This window comes from Cervus elaphus, chromosome 16 (assembly GCF_910594005.1).
Source record: "Cervus elaphus chromosome 16, mCerEla1.1, whole genome shotgun sequence".
In the NCBI taxonomy this organism is placed as follows: domain Eukaryota; kingdom Metazoa; phylum Chordata; class Mammalia; order Artiodactyla; family Cervidae; genus Cervus; species Cervus elaphus.
This window is the reverse complement of record NC_057830.1, coordinates 12,096,935-12,113,843: the sequence shown is the minus strand read 5'-3', so window position 1 is coordinate 12,113,843 and position 16,909 is coordinate 12,096,935. Positions and strand designations below refer to the sequence as shown.

The window sequence follows — 16,909 nt, the reverse complement described above, 5'->3', positions numbered from 1 at the left end:
TCCCTTCTCCAGGGGATCTTCCCAATCCAGGGACTGAACCCAGGTCTCCCCAATTGCAGGCAGATTCTTTACTGTCTGAGCCTGAGGTGTGGTTACATATACCATTATACATCCATGATTTAGAAATCTACATAGCCAATAGAAGCAATGAGATAGTGCTGTATATTAACCACGTAAAAGTCTCCAAGACATACTGTTCAGTGGGAAAAGGCCATTTGCCTAGGAGAATGTTTTGGAAGAATCTGCTCCAACTGACAGTTCATGACTGCTGACTCAGTGGATTCATGAGACCGAAGAATAAGGGACACACCAACACAAGCAGAAAAAACTCTTAAAACCATGTGATAAGTGCAATGATAGAGAAATGCACAATAGAACAGAGAAGCCCAGAGGAGGCAAGCCTAAGGCAACTTTGGGAAGATGTGGGAGTTGTAGTCTGGAATAGCTCCCAGGAGACAGTGATCAAGTCTGAGATAGGTGGGAACCAGTTGGAGAGGAGGAGAAAGCACTCCAAGATGAGGAAACAGTAGGAACAATTCATGGAGGCTTGAAAGCTGTATTCAGTGAACCATCAGTAGGTTGCTACATATTAAAATAGAGACAGGGATTATAACAGATGGGGCTAAACAGGTAGGTAGAGTCCATCAGGTTTTCTTTCATCATATTAGAGAGATTTGAATTTTTTTTTATGTGATGAAGAGCCACTGAAGACGTTTGAGTAGGACAGGTGATCTAAAAAGAGATTAGTGAAAGTGTTAGTCACTCAGTCGTGTCTAACTCCTTGTGACCCCATGGACTGTAGCCCACCAGGCTCCTCTGTCTATGGAATTCTCCAGGCAAGAGTACTGGAGCGGGTAACCATTCCCTTCTCCAGGGGATCTTCCCGACCCAGAGATCAAACCCGGGTCTCCTACATTGCAGGCGGACTCTACCGTCTGAGTCACCAGGGTAACCCTAGAGGACAGTAAGACACAAGGCAGAGAGAACAGATGGGAGGTTACCACCATCATTCCAAGAAGATGAATGTCTGAAAGGGAGGCTGGGACAGGCTGAGACTAGTGACAGTCAAAGGAGCGGAGGAAATCAAGGCATATCAAGTTGGTACAATCCGTAGGAATTAAATATGGGATGGATGCGGGTGGGGAGTGAGAGATGGGGAGGAATCCATGCTCAGATACATCCAGAGTTCTGAGATAAGTGCAGGAGAGATGATGAGCTGACTCAGAAGATCAGGAAAACTATATCTCAGGGAATACAATGATGGTTACAAAAGGCATCTGGTATTGTCCTTCTGCTACTGTCTTAAAAGGGATTCTAGAGGGATTTTCTTTCCCTTGTTCCTCCAGCCCTACACTTGCATTACTGGCCTAAGGGGATACTCACCAGCTGGCCGTGTCTATCATTACAGCCAAGTCTGAGAATTCCTGATTATACTTAGAGCCAGTGGAGCTGCTGACACAAACAGTCATTAGCAGACGACCCTTTTGGAACAAACTATGCGTTAAAATGTAAACGGTGGAGGCCTTTTCCTTGCGTTGTCCAGAAAGAACTTTCTGCTGCCTGAGCCTGGATTAATCATGAGAGAGTTCGTCAACATTCCACTGGTACATATTCTTACTTTGGTTGCCTTCAGCGGGACTGAGAAACTTCCAAAAGGTTGGTTTTAGCACTCTTGTCTCCTGTTGCCTTGTGACAGTTTGAAAGTGCATGCGTGTGTTCCGATCATGACTAATTCATGATGGCAGGTTTGGGTTTTACTTGGTGAAGTGGGGGTGCAGTATATGGACAGGGAGAAAGCTATATAAATAAGCAATTGATGGATGGTCTTCATTCTACTGCTATCCGTCCCCTGCTTAACTTGTACGCGAAACATTAACAGGTAGACTGCAAGTTATTGAGGTCAGTTTGTTTATGCGTATGTCAAACTTCAGGGTGGTCTAAATGGATGATGAAAACCTTTTTACATCAGGTTTGCCAGGAATGTATCAATCCCACTCCCAGACATCCAGAGTGTTTGCCTCTGAGCAAAAATCACTTCCATTTTCAGTTTCAGCTTTGCAAAACTCTTAACCAATACTTGAGTTCCTCCCAAATAAAAATTAGAGAAAGATGCACACAAGTTGCCTATAAAACTCTGAAGAACAACGGGTTCTCCATAGGAGGCTGGAGTCATGATTTGGTTTGGCAAGAGACTGTGAAAGGTTTTTTTTTCCAGAGGCTTTGGAATGTACCGGAAATAACACCACCTCAGGGGAAAGGAAAGCAACTTAAGAAACTGACAAACACCTGTTGCAGTAGCAAGAATGTCCACAGTTTCTGGCCAGCGTATTATGAAACTGAGACTAGTGTATTTCAAATCAGGAAGAAAGACAGGAAAATAGGTGATTTGCGAACTGACCGAGGGCTTCATTGAAGTCTTTTTACAAAGACATGAGAAAGCAAATAGAATAACATAAAAAAGTTTTCTGATTAAATGGACTGTTGTTTAGTAGCTCAGTCATGTCCAGCTCTTTTGCGAACCCATGAGCTGTAGCCCGTCAGGCTCCTCTGTCCATGGGATTCTCCAGGCAAGAATACTGGAGCGGGTTGCCATTTTCTTCTCCAGGGAATCTTCCCAACCCAGGGACTGAACCCCGTCTCTTGCATTGGTAGGCAGATTCTTTACCATTGAGCCACCAGGGAATTGAACACATTACAGTAGAGTAAAAAGAGTTCTGTGAATTTATGACACATTCAAATGGATTATTTTCCTTTCATATTACTTTACCAAAGAACTGAATGGGTTTGTATTGTGTAGACAAGTGAACGCAGTTATAGTGTATGTTAGATCAAAAACATAGCGTAGATTTTGTGGTTCACTAGAATTTCTGGAACCATACGGTCAAAATTCACATACTAAGAAGATAGAGCTTTCTTTGCCAACAGTCTGATTTCATAGATTTATATTGTTTCATTGCTTTCTTTTTCTATTTTATGTGCACAGAAGGGTATCTTTCAATGCATTTAAACTTTTGTCAACTAATACTTTAAGGTACCTCCAGATAAGAGAGAATCTATATCTTTTCAAATAGCTAATAATAGCCAGAAAGACTTAACATTGGCTTTAGATTATTTTAATACTTCCTGATCATACAACGGATATCCAGAAGGGCAGCACCTGGATGTTTGGACTTATGGATTGTTGTAAAATTATTTGTGCTATTCTAAACCATGAAGTTACATAAAAATGACATGGTTAGATGCTAAAATGTACTGAAATCCAGGCTTACAAGGAACATGACAATTGATTTTCTGATTCAAATTAGAATCCCATGAATGAGAAAAACCAAGCCCAACCTTTTAATTTCTATCTAGAAAGAGATGATTTGTAGTTTCCAAACTTTACAGGTAAAGCACACTGTTTCTATACTGAAAACTTCACAAAATATAGTGGCATAAATGTAACAAAGCCAAAATCCTGACCTCTAAAGAAAATAACCAAATTGTTACCCCAACTTCGTTTATTTGTTTATAGTTTATTTATTGCTTTAATTAGATTGTAAACTCAAAAAATTAAAGCAATATTTTTGCCTATCCTACTCAGAGTATTTGAGTATTATTGAAAACTCTAAATTAATATGGGTTTAACATCAGCCTTAGCCAAAACACCTGGTCTGAAAGAGCAAACATTCATTAACTACACTTACCAGTTCTGAGAATAAACACTATTATGAAAATATAATCCTTAACATTTTACATGTTGAAATGCATGGAATATGTTGGTACAAAAACACATTAATATGTGATTATTTTAATACTATTAACAGTAATGAAATTATGCTACACAAATATCTCTAGTTGTTTTCTCTATTCTTGGCAGAAGGCAATAGTGGCAAGAGGTTTTTTCGATGGTACACCTTTTTCCTAAGTCCTTTATTGTGAATGAATCAAGGCATCTGCACAATAATATATCATAAAGTGAACCGACACAGTTAAAATAGTGCAAGAATAGTCCATGGATTATTTTCCAATCATCAGCATATTATTTCTTCAATAAAATTAATAACCAACTTTGTAGAATAACTTATCATTATAGTTTTAGTTTAATTGAGATTCCTAATGTTCAAAGACAAAGGGAAAGGTCACTATCTTTCTGAATCATTTCACCTGGTGATACTTTCAATCATGAGCTCAGTATCAAACCACAAGGAGGAGAATTTTATCAACAGGCATGTATGAAAATAGCCAACATTTCATTGAACATTCGCCTTAACCACATTCTTCAAAAATATTTAACACTTTATCAGGGAGTACTAAGTGTACAGTGGGATTTTCTGTAGGAGGATGGGAGTTCATGAAACAGCTATGAATCTGTTCTATGCACAAAGAACTCCTGTCCAAACTCCACTCTTAAAATTATCCCATTACTATCATACCTAGAGGTTCTGAGCCTTAAGTGATTTATCTTTAGAAATATGTTAGTAACTTCTTCTAAATCATACATATACAGGGATAGGATTCACAGATTAGACATATGACTAAGTCATTCGCAGCTGTCACTGAAATCCGGGACACCGAGTACTGGATGAATGTTTTATATTGACGTATACTGAAAGAGTAACTCATTCCATATTTGGGGAAACAACAGTTGCTTTAAATATTATTGACTTTAAAGAACAGACAAAGTGCAGAAATGGCAAGATTTTTTACCACAAATCCAGTGGTGAAGTAGGCAACTTCTCGGTGAAATAGGACATGAGGTTACTGGGGGAAAGTGATAAGTGAGGGATGAGGAGAGGACCTAAAGGAAGTGATCCCATTCAGAGAGATGAGAGAAGCGGGCCAGAGAATGTAGAAGGACCACATGTCCATGCTGGGGTTGAGGACTGCACCCCCATAAGTGGTCCTGATCTTCACCCTTGTATGACTTTATTCAACAATAACTCTGTGAACACAGGAGCAGTGAGGACAGCTGGTTGGATTAGTTCAAGACTGGTACTTTCCAGGGTCAGTGCAGCTAAAGGACTGCAGGGTAAGGCAGCTGGGATTATATGGCAACAAAGCATGCAGTCTAGGCCAAAAAATGAAGAAAGTGGAAGGAGGATACTTCAGGCCTGGAAAAGAATGTTAAGATCAACTTCCTTTTTCTAGTCCCCAGTGCCTTTTTGTTTGCCTTTCAGAAAAGCAGGTCTTCACTGTGAGCCTCAGTTTTCTCCTAAGATGAAGTACCTACTAGTGTTCAGCTTACAATGTTATATGCTATGCTGAAGACTGTCAATGACTGGTGAAATGACCCCTCCTGGGGAACAGGCACATTTTAGATGAGTCCCTATGAAATCACACCTTAATACCTAAGGGATGCCCCTAGGAGAGGTGATTTCAGAAATTCCAACAGACTGACCCAGAATTCCTATCTTCCCGTCCTCAGTGTCATTTCTGAAGGCAAAGACCAAGAGTATGTTCTGTGACAAAGAATTAATGATATGGCATTAATAAGTGACTAAACACAGCACAGTAACTATTGAGATTATCAATGAACCTTATATAAGTTCCAGAGACTTCATAATAAAAAAAAATAACATATTTGATTACATCACCAGAAGTATGTGTCAGTTTCTAAAATATGACAAATGATGAGCAATACTGAATACCTCTTTCTTTGGGGGATTTGAAAAATTTCTAATACCCATGTGTTTTTTCATACTGAAAAAGCAATACTGTATTCATGATGCTAGAAAAGCATGAATATGTTCCAAGTATGAGCTTAATTTTACTAGAACAGAAAGGAGCAAATACACCGACTGCTTACTCAGTTATTTGGTTATGTCAATCAGCAAACGGTCGATCCGAAGTTGGTATGCCAATGACCGTGTGTTACAGTCCATAAAAGGATAACATTAGAATCGTCTCATCCAGCAGCCAGTATTCAAGTTCAGTTACTCTTTGAAAAGCACTGTGTTCATTTTTATGTATTTGTTGTTCATGTGGTCCTTGGAAAGAGGGGAGAAATAGTGTCCCAGTTTAAATAGGCCCTGGCTGAGATGAAAGCTGGACAGTAGAAAGAAAACAAACAGAGACAGTCTGCTGATTCTATAAACATCATTAAATACAACTATGTGATTGTGTCAGTAAAAATTTAAAAGCGATTTGTTTGGATAATTTTGGACTGTGAGCAAGGTGGGCTTAACCAACAATCTTTTGCCTATAGAAATTGATATTAACGTCAGTCTTATTTTTTTCCCTTGTCTGTGAGTAACTAGTACTACACCGAAGACCTGGTATACTTAGAGTTAAAAGATAAGAACTTTAAATCAACCTTACCGATGAAATTCAGTTCTATCACTTCCTGCTCTTATTTTGTTTAGATAAGTTACTGAACCTTGCATAGCCTTCATTCCTCAACTGCAAATGAGAATAATAATAGTATCTGCTTTTATGTTTATTGTGATAAATAACTAAGATCATGAATGAAAAGTATAACTCGTGGCTGATGGCAGGTTCTTAATCAATTTTAAATGTTAACCTTATTAAAAACACAATCAAACCTCACAAGAAACCGTCATGCCACTGAACACTAAGGGAAGCTGTTCTCAGTGACAACTCATGCATTTCTCCATGTTTAAGCTTGTCAAGACATTCCAAGATTTATTTCTCTGATTTTAACTGACCTCAACAGAGTTTGTACCACCTCCCTGGAAAGATAACATCAATAGTATATATGCTTCCTCTGTCACTTCTGGATCTGCATATCGAATGAGAAGAAACTAATGAATCAATTTGGGGGTTTTAGTAAAAATAATACCTGGCATTAAGAATGATAACTGAAAACACAAGATCTGCAAAAGTCTAAGAGAGAAAGTCACCCACACTTTCAGGACTATTAACACATTAATACCCTAAAAAATGGGTATAATAAGATTGTTTATGCAATTCTGCTGCCTACCAGGAACTGTTACATAAACAGGGTGCTATTTATACACCCTTAAATGGTAAGATTTGAAGGTATTGATAATATAGAATATGCTCATGAGCTAGTGCCTCTCTGAGGGAAAAAAAAGGCCCTGATATGTGGCATCTGTTGACCGCTGTAGTGCAAATGCTTCAATCTTAGCCGACTTCAAGGTACCAATAAAGGCTGAGCTGGGAGGAGATGTGCGGTGGCACAGCTGTGTCTGCAATTTCTACAGACATTAGGTGTAAATAACTCCAATAACACCGATAATAGAAAAACGCAGTAAAATAATCAGGAAGTGATAAATGTTGAGTATTACTTTTTTGTTTTTAACATAGTTGTTTTAAACAGAAATTTAGATAATTTAGTTTTAAATAATGGCTCTATTCAATTGCCTTGTTACATTTCTGAAAAGTTAACACTCGACACTTGCAAGCCAGTATAAGCCAGTTCCAGCACACCACAGAAGACAAAGCTGTGGGCCTCTTTTTCCACTTTTGTACAGGTAGTAGTGCAATTATTTTGTTTTGTGCAGTGAAATTCATCTATATGCCTTTCCACTTTGAGATTTTTTGCCGGGGGGGATGCTTAGGTGCTCCGTCATGTCTGACTCTTTGCCACCCTTTGGACTGTAGCCCATCAGGCTTCTCTGTCCATGAGGTTTTTCAGGCAAGAGTACTGGAGTGGGTTAGCATTTCCTCCTCCAGGGGATCTTCCTGATGCAGGGATAGAACCTGCATCTCTTGTGTCTCCTGCATTGTACATGGATTCTCTACCCGCTGAGCCACAGAAACCAGGAGAATAACTCAATAGTTCAGGTTTCTGTCTCTAAATTATGGAATAAAATAACATAGACTACTCCCTATAGTCCAAGAACAATGTCAAATGCTTTGTGTACATTTATTTACCATATGTAATCATCATGTCAAGCTTTAGTCAGTCCAGTTGCTCAGTCATGTCTGACTCTTTGCGACCCCATGGACTGCAGCACGCCAGGCTTCCCTGTCCATCACCAACTCCTAGAGCTTGCTCAAATTCACGTCTATTGAGTCAGTGATGCCATCCAACCATCTCATCCTCCGTTGTCCTCTTCTCCTCCTGCCTTCAATCTTTCCCAGCATCAGGGTCTTTTTCAATGAGTCAGTTCTTCGCATCAGGTGGCCAAAGTATTGGAGTTTCAGCTTCAGCATCAGTCCTTCCAATGAATATTCAGGGTTGATTTCCTTACGGATTGACTGGTTTGATCTTGCAGTCCAAGGGACTCTCAAGAGTCTTCTCCAACACCACAGTTCAAAAGCATCAGTTCTTCGGTGCTCAGCTTTCTTTACAGTCCAACTCTCACTTCCATACATGACTGCTAGAAAAACCATAGCCTTCATTAGACAGACCTTTGTTGGCAAAGTAATGTCTCGCTTTTTAATATGCTGTCTAGGTTTGTCATAGCTTTTCTTCCAAGCAGCAAATATCTTTTAATTTCACAGCTGCAGTCACCATATGCAGTGATTTTGGAGCCCAAGAAAATAAAGCCTGTCACTGTTTCCATTGTTTCCCCACCTATTTGCCATGAAGTGATGGGGCTGGATGCCATGATCTTAGTTTTCTGAATGTTGAGTTTTAAGCCAACTTTTTCACTCTCCTCTTTCACTTTTATCGAGGCTCTTGATGTCAAGCTTATGTAATGGTTTTATTGTTATCTCTGCCTACAGCTAAAGATGCCAAGGCAACTAGTTAAGTGACTCAGTGGAGATGGGAAGTGATGGAGCAGAGATTTGGATTCAACCCCTGGGCTAGAGCTTCTCACTGTCTAATTCCTCAGTTTTGTTGTTGCTATTTAGTCACTAAGTCATGTCTAACTCTTTTGCAACCCCATAGACGGTAACCTGCCAGGCTCCTTTGTCTGTGGGGTTTCCCAGGCAAGAATACTGGAGTGGGTTGCCATTTCCTTCTCCAGGGGATCTTCCTCACTTAGGGATCAAACCCCCATCTCCTGCACTGGCAGGTGGGTTCTTTACCACTGAGCCACCAGGGAAGTAATTCCTCAGTAGTCTGTCTTTCTTTTTAAACAATGAAAGCATTCAATATTATCCATTATCTTTTGGACCCATCATTACCTGCAACCTTATTATCATATGATGTTTTTAATCACTATGTATGTGATTATGCAATTGACCATTTATTTTGTTCATCAGTTGTTTAGAAAAATCTACCTTTTTAAAGAGGTTGACTTTCTAAAACTTATCAATTACAAATTTGCTTCCATTGCATTGGAAAATTAACATTTCTGTGGCATTCTGATTATGTCCTATAATTTTTATTATGAAGATAATACATATTCATGTCCATGCTCAGTCATGTTCAACTCTTTGCAACCCCAAGGACTTTAGCCTGCTAGGCTCCTCTGTTCATGGCATTTCCCAGGCAAGGGAATATCCAATACTGGAGTGGGTTGCCATTTCCTTCTCCAGGGGATCTTCCCGACCCAGGGATTTGAGCCTGCATCTCCTGCACTGGCAGTTGGGTTTTTATTATTGAGCCACCAGGGAAGCCTGATAATATATACTAATTTTATATATTTTAATATTATATAGTATGTCTTGTAATATTTTGCTGTAAGATATAGCAAGACAAAGACAAAAAATTATACATCATGCTCACAACTAGAAGATAAATGATAATAACATCTTGGAATTCATCCATTTTTCCATTCTCTTCTATGTGTGTATGTGTGTATAATTTTCTTTAAAATTTTTGGCGCCTATTACTCCATTATAATATCTCCTGGTAATACTAACTTAAGTTTGATTTGTTTATTTGAGTCTATATTTATTACATTACTTATTTACTTACTTAATTTGGCTGTGCCGGGTCTTAGCTGTGGCACTTGGGACCTTTCATTGCAGCCCATGGACTCTCTAGCTGTGGGGTTGCAGGCTCAGTGCAATTGTGGTACGCATGGGCTTCAGTTGCCCAGCAGCATGTGGGATCTTAGTTCCTGGACCAGGGATTGAACCTGCATCCCCTGCATTGCAAAGCAGATTCTTTAACCACTGGACCACCAGAGGTCCTGAGTCTATATTTTTAAATAATTAAATGTCATGATTGTTATCTTGTTGATGGATTGTTTCTTTTATCGTTAAGAAGTCTTTCTTCACTCTTCAAATGCTTACTTATCACTTTATATTGAAGTTCATCTTATACTACTACTATTACTCTATTTCATTATCACTTTGAGTAGTGTTTACTTCGTATGTATTTTCCACTCTCTTTATTTGCAACATTTGTTTTAAAATAATTAGATATGTCTTTTGTGTTTTTAAATCATGTATCTGTCTTTCTACAGATCAGTTTATACCATGGGTGTTTACTGTGATTTCGGATGTATTTGGGCATGTTTATTCCAAATTAACTTGTTAATTTAATCTTCTGTTAGCCATACCTGTTCTTGGCTCATTTATCCTCCTTTTCTGTTTCTTTATTTTTTTAAAATTGATACAGTTTTAGTTCCTTTTGTTCTCCTGCTGTTTCGGAAATTTTGATTTTTAATCTATTATTTTGGTGGTAAGAATTAATGAAATTTTAACAGTATGCCTCTAACTTTATATTATCTTCCCATGTTTGTAGTTATTCAGTATTTGTCATCTTCCTGCATACAGTAAAGAGCTCAGAGTGTTTTAACAATATGCTGAACTTCTTCCCTATACTTTCATCTTATAATTGTTTATCTAGAATTCTAGTTCCACTTTTTTTAAACAGAAAAATTATTGAGCTTTTAAAAAAAATATATTCCACAATATCTAAAACTGCAGTTACATTTTACCACCATCTTTGCTTACTATAGTGGCTCAATGGTAAATAATTCTCCTGCCAATCCAGGAGATGCAGGTTCGATCCATGGGTCTGGAAGACCCCTGAAGAAGGAATGGCAACCTACTCCAGTATTCTTGCCTAGAAAATTCCATGGACAGAGGAGCCTGGCAGATTACAGTCCATGGGGTCGCAAAAGAATCAGACATGACTTAATGACTGAACAACAACAAATGCTTACTATAGTTTCTTGTCCCCTGCCCCTTTCTTTTGGGTACAAGTTATTTCTTACAGAGATTATATACTTTTGGTAATTGTTTCAGAGAGGGTCTCAGTGGTAAACACTTGTCTGCATGTTTATTTTGTCTTCATTTAAAAAAATGATTATCTAAGCTGCCTATAGAATTCCAGGCTAGCAGTTATTTTTTTTCTCAGCCTTTTAAAACTATTACTCCAATGCCTTTTGGTATCAGTTGTTGCCAAATAATACCAAGTGAGCCTAATTGCCTTCTTTTCTTTCTAGTAAGGTTAAGATTTTCTTTATCTTTTTCTGAAGTTTTAATTTAGTGTATCTAAGAATGAATTAATTTTTGTTTATCTGGCTTTATGCTTGGTGGAAACTTTCAACCTGAATATTCTGCTTTATTTTTCAAGTTTGAAAAATAATCTGCAACTTACCCCTTTACATATTACTTCCACGCTATTTCTTCAATTTTATTTTTCTGGACCTCTATTAGAAGTTTATTAATTTTTCTCCATCTATGTCTCTTAACTATTAATACTTTTCACTCTTTATTTCTTTGTACTGCATTCTGTATATTTTAACAGTTATTTTAGTGCAAAGTTGGAGGGCCTGAATGCCTAGATATAAAATATAAAAGATGTCATCTCACCTAAAAATTCTGCCCTCTTCTTTCAGCTATTCTCTTCTCAATCTCTAAAGAAAATTTATGCATTTTATAAAGGTCTCAGAAATGGAGTTTGGTTCATTTAAACAATACATTAGTCAATGTGCCAGCCCTCCAGATAGAGAGGTCTGAGACATGGTTCTTGACCCAAAGGTCACGGTTTTTATAACTTAGCATGGGACAGAAACATAAACAAAGCATTCTAAGAGCATATGTGTGGCAAGTGCTATAAGCGTGACATAAATGGGATGACCTCAGGTTAAACAAAAGGGCATTTGGTTCTATCTAGCAAGTCAGGGAGATCGGGAGGAGATGATACTTGAACTGGACTTTGTGAAAAAATTAACACCCACAAAAGAGATATGGGTTAAATGGGACCCTCAGCCTCTGAGTTTACTGAAAAGATAAGTTTCATTTAGAAACCGAATGCATTATTCCCCCCTCCAATGATGTACCACCTCACACTAGTCAGGACGCCCATTGTCGAAAAAAATCAAACAATAAATGCTGGAGAGGATGTGGAGAAAAGGGAACCCTCTTGCACTGTTGGTGAGAATGTAAATTGATACAGCCACGATGGATGCATTTTCTACGGCCGGTGTGACAGTTTGCTCTTATTTCATGGAGTTTTCACCTCTGCGTGTATGCTAAGTCACCTCAGTCATGTCTGACTCTGTGCGACCCTATGGACTGTAGCCCTCCAGGCTCCTCTGTCCATGGGATTCTCCAGGCAAGAATACTGGAGTGGGTTGCCATGCCCTCCTTCAGGGGATCTTCCCGCCTCAGGGATCAACCTGCATCTCTTATGTCTCCTGCATTGGCAGACAGGCTCTTTACCACTAGCGCCACCTGAACATGAGTGTACAAATATCTATTTGAGTGCATGCGTGCTAAGTCATTTCAGTCGTGTCCAACTCTGTGTGACCCTAAAAGGACTGTAGCCTGCCACGTTCCACTGTCCATGGTTTTCTCCAGGCAAGAATACTAGAGTGGGTTGCTATTCCCTCCTCCAGGGGATCTTCCCGACCTAGGAATCGAACCCTCATCTTTTACATCTCCTACATTCTTTACCACTAGTGCCACCTGGGAAGCCCCAACTATTTGAGTTACTGCTTTCAATTCTTTTGGACATATATATACCCAGCAGTGAAATTTCTGGATCATACATTCATTCCATGAACAGAGGAGCCTGGCGGGCTACAGTCCATGGGGTCACAAAGAGTCAAATACAACTGAGTGACTAACACACATATTAATTCTCTGCTTAATTATTTGAGGAACCACCATCCTGCTTTACACAAGTGGCTGCGCCAATTTACTTTCCCACCAACAATGCACACAGGTTCTAATGTTTCCACATCCTTGCCAACATTTATTGTTATGCATTTTCTTTATTTATAACCATTCTACAGTATGTAAAGTAGTATCTTAGAGCGGTTTTGATTTGCATTTCCATAAAGGCTAATAATGTTGAGTATCTTTTTATGTGCTTGTTGTCCATCTGTATATATTCTTTGGAGACAGGTTGATTCAGTTTCTTTGATCATTTTGTTGTTGTTGTTGTTTGGGTTATTTTGGATTATTTGCCTTTAAATTATTGAGTCTTTTCCTAAGCTATTTGTAGCTGTGTGGATCCTCTATAAATCTAATGAAGCTTCAGCTTCAAAGCCTCTCATTTGCAGGAGCCCCCTTTGAAGACCTCCAATGGTCTCTAGCAAAGTGTTCATATTGCATTTTATTCAATAAAATGCAATATGAATAAAATACATCAACGTGTTTTATTGAAATTAGGGAAAAAATATTTTTATACAGGAATTGTCAAGATGGCTTCCTCTTTTCACACTAAATTCCCATCAGTGACACTTTCCTTCCACACTGTTGACTGATGTGAGGAAGGCAATAGACATTTGTATCCATAATTTTATGTTTTTTTCCTTAAAAGGATATCTAAATTATATAACTTTGGGCTTCACAAAACCAGGCTCTGCCTCCACTCATATATAATAAATTCTAAGTCCATCTCTCCCGAGAGCCTCCTCTTTTGATTCTCAAATGCCTAGTTTGAAAGTAGAAACAAAATCCTCTGCATAAAATTCTTCCTCCCTTTTGGCAAATTTTTGCTTTGGGGCAACATCATTCTTATTTAGGTTCACTGTGGCCTCTGACTGCTGACAGTGAAAGTGAAATTTGCTCGGTCGTATCTGACTCTTTGTGATCCCGTGGACTATACGACCATGGAATTCTCCAGGTTAGAATATTGGAATGGGTAGCCGTTCTCTTCTCCAGGAGATCTTCCCAACCCAGGGTTCGAACCCAGGTCTCCCGCATTGCAGGCAGATTCTTTACAGCTGAGCCATAAGGGAAGCCCGACTGCTTACAGAAGGGCTAGGAAACAGTACTGTAGAATGCTCTCCTTTCACTTCTCCTCTCCTTTCAGCCCCTGTCATCACCACTCCTCTCGAAACAGTGGACGCCTTAGTTGAAGAAGTCGCTACTTTCATGTGTGCGGTGGAATCCTACCCTCAGCCTGAAATTTCCTGGACCAGAAATAAAATTCTCATTAAGTAAGTATTCTGCCTTTTTCCACCAAGAATGACCAAGGCTGCCTTGGGATTTATCTTTGTTGTAAATGCAATCACAGCTCTTGGCAGTACTAAAGTTCACCTTCTAGAATATTTAAAATGTAACTCCCACATTTCATAAATGTAAGATCTGAACTTCAGTGAGGTTAAGGGAATTGTCCAATGTAAAGTGATTTAACTGATATGGCAGAGTCAGGGCTGTTTCCTAGATCCAGGTTAGGTCCTAGAGGAAATTTCACAGTAATTAGAAAACACCATGGTATCCTAATTCTGGGGGTACATGTTCCAGGACATCCTGGGGAGTTAATAGGGACCAGCCTCATTTCCTGTACTTTCAATATCCCAATCAAGTCATGCATATTCTCTAGGAATCTGACCTCTAGGTAACTATTACTGTTTCTTTTGAAAATCAGAAAAGACTCCTGATGTATATAGTGAGGTAACCTCTCAAACAGTAAAATTTCTACTTGGCATATAAAGGTTATGCTATCCTTTCCTCATTAAATAGCTATCTGACCAAAAATACTCCAAAATATTTATAACAAAGGGAACCACTAGCTTTCTAGAAGGCCACATACCTTGAGTTAGGGCTAGTGTTTAACTGCTCCATAGGCTGGGGTCCATGAACTTGGATAGGGAAACATTATGTGTTTGTTTTCACTAAACTCTAATTGAAATTTTGTATTTCCTTCTATTATATGTGCTGTAATGTGGGAAATTACCCTGGGCTATGAAGCCTTCAAGTACTCTATCAGGCAAGCTATCTCAGAAATCCTGGAATAGGAAGGCTTATAAACCAAATTAAGATGCTTGAAATACAGTTTATTAAATCAATTTAAAATACCCAATGAAACAAAAAGACAACCTACAGAATGGGAGAAAATATTTGCAAATTATATAACCAATAAGGAGTTAATATCCAAAATACATAAACTGCTCCTACAACTCAATATCCAAAAATAAAAACAACCCACTCAAAAAATGGGCAAAAGAGCTGACTAGACATCCTTCACAAAGATGTACAGATGGCCAACAGGCACATAAAAAGATGCTCAACATCACTAGTTATTAGAGAAACAACAATGATATATCGCCTCACACCAGCTGGGTCAACTATCATCAAAAAGGCTACAAATAACAAATGTTGAAGAGGATGTGGAGAAAACAAAACCCTTACACGCTATTGATGAGAATGCAAGTCGGTGTGGCCTCTATGGAAAACAGTATGGAGGCATCTCAGAAAGCTAATAATACACGTACTGTAAGATCTAGTAATTCTACTCCAGGGTATATACCCAGAAAAAACTGAAAACACTAATTTGAATAAGTATATGCACCCCAAATTCATAGCAGTACTATTTCCAATGGCCAAGATTTGGAAAAAACCCAAGTGTCCGTAACAGATGAATAGGTAAAGAAGATGTGGGATATATTTACAATGGAGTCTTACTCAGCCATAAAAAATAATGACATTCTGTCATTTGCACCAGGGTGTATGGACTTAAGAGAATATTATGCTTAATGAAATAAGTCAGAAAACAACAAAGACTGTATGCTACCACCCACAGATGGAATCTAAAAAGTAATACAAATGAATGTATATGCAAAACGGAAACAGACTCACATAGAAAATAAACTAATGGTTACCAAAGGGGAGACGGGAGGGGAAGGGGAATGCAAATTAGGGGTATGGGTTTAAGAGCTGCGTGTGTGTGTGTACTGTCACTTCAGTCATGTCCAACTCTTTGCAACTCCATGGACTGCAGCCCTCCAGGCTCCTCTGTCCGTGAGATTCTCCAAGCAAGGTTACTGGAGTGGTTTGCCATTTTCTTCTCCAGGGGATCTTCCTGACCCAGGGATCCAACCTGCACCTCTTACAGCTCCCGCATTGGCAGGCAGCTTCTTTGCTCTAGCGCCACCTGGGACTACTATGTAGAAAATAAATGAGCAACAGGATATATCGTATAGCACAGGAAACTACAGCCATTATCTTGTAATAACTTTCAATGGAGTACAATCTGTAGACATAATGAATCACTAGGCTATGTACACCTGAAACCAATATAATATTGTAAATCAACTATACTTCAGTAAGAAAGAGGAAAACAGTTTATATTTTGAAAATTATAAATACTTGTGTCCCTCACAATCTACAAGTGATTTATATACTTTAAGCAGCAATGATACAGCAGATTATAAATCTTGAAAGTTTCTATTTCACAGAGTGGTTTGACTGTTAGTCCACAAGCACATCTGTAAAATATTTCAATATTCACATTTTCCATGCAAACTTAAACATAGCAAAAAACAAAAGCAAAGCAAAAATTACGTGAGAGTCAGTATCATGGCTATCCCTAGTTATTTAATGTGATTTAATGAACTACCCAGTGATTATATCATCCTTAGTCACATAGATCAAAAATTACTATATCTTTTTTCTTCTTTAAGATCAGTGCGTGATGGGGGCCATCCATCGAATTTGAAATCAAGAATCCATTTCCTTTAAATCTTTTATTTTCGGGTTGTATTATCTTTCCATTTCTACTGTAACAAATTACCATAAAATTAGTGGTTTGACACAACATAAATTTATTATCTTACAATTTTGGAGTTCAGGAATCTGAAACCAGTCTCTTTGGGCTAAAATCAAGGTGTTGACAAGGCTGCATTCTTTCTGGAGCCAC

At 38.5% G+C, this 16,909-nt stretch overlaps 1 protein-coding gene across 2 annotated transcripts in view; it reads left to right on the top strand.

Annotated features, from left to right (window-relative positions):
- The first annotated feature begins 1,356 nt into the window (after positions 1 to 1,356).
- MUSK (muscle associated receptor tyrosine kinase) overlaps positions 1,357 to 16,909 on the top strand; it is a 95,513-nt gene continuing 79,960 nt past the window's right edge. For both annotated transcript variants that reach the window (XM_043870538.1, XM_043870537.1), the window contains exons 1-2: positions 1,357 to 1,656; positions 14,081 to 14,207. In XM_043870538.1, coding sequence (XP_043726473.1) covers positions 1,578 to 1,656; positions 14,081 to 14,207 — 206 coding nt within the window. In that variant the 5' untranslated portion in view covers positions 1,357 to 1,577. The remainder of the gene's footprint in view (positions 1,657 to 14,080; positions 14,208 to 16,909) is intronic.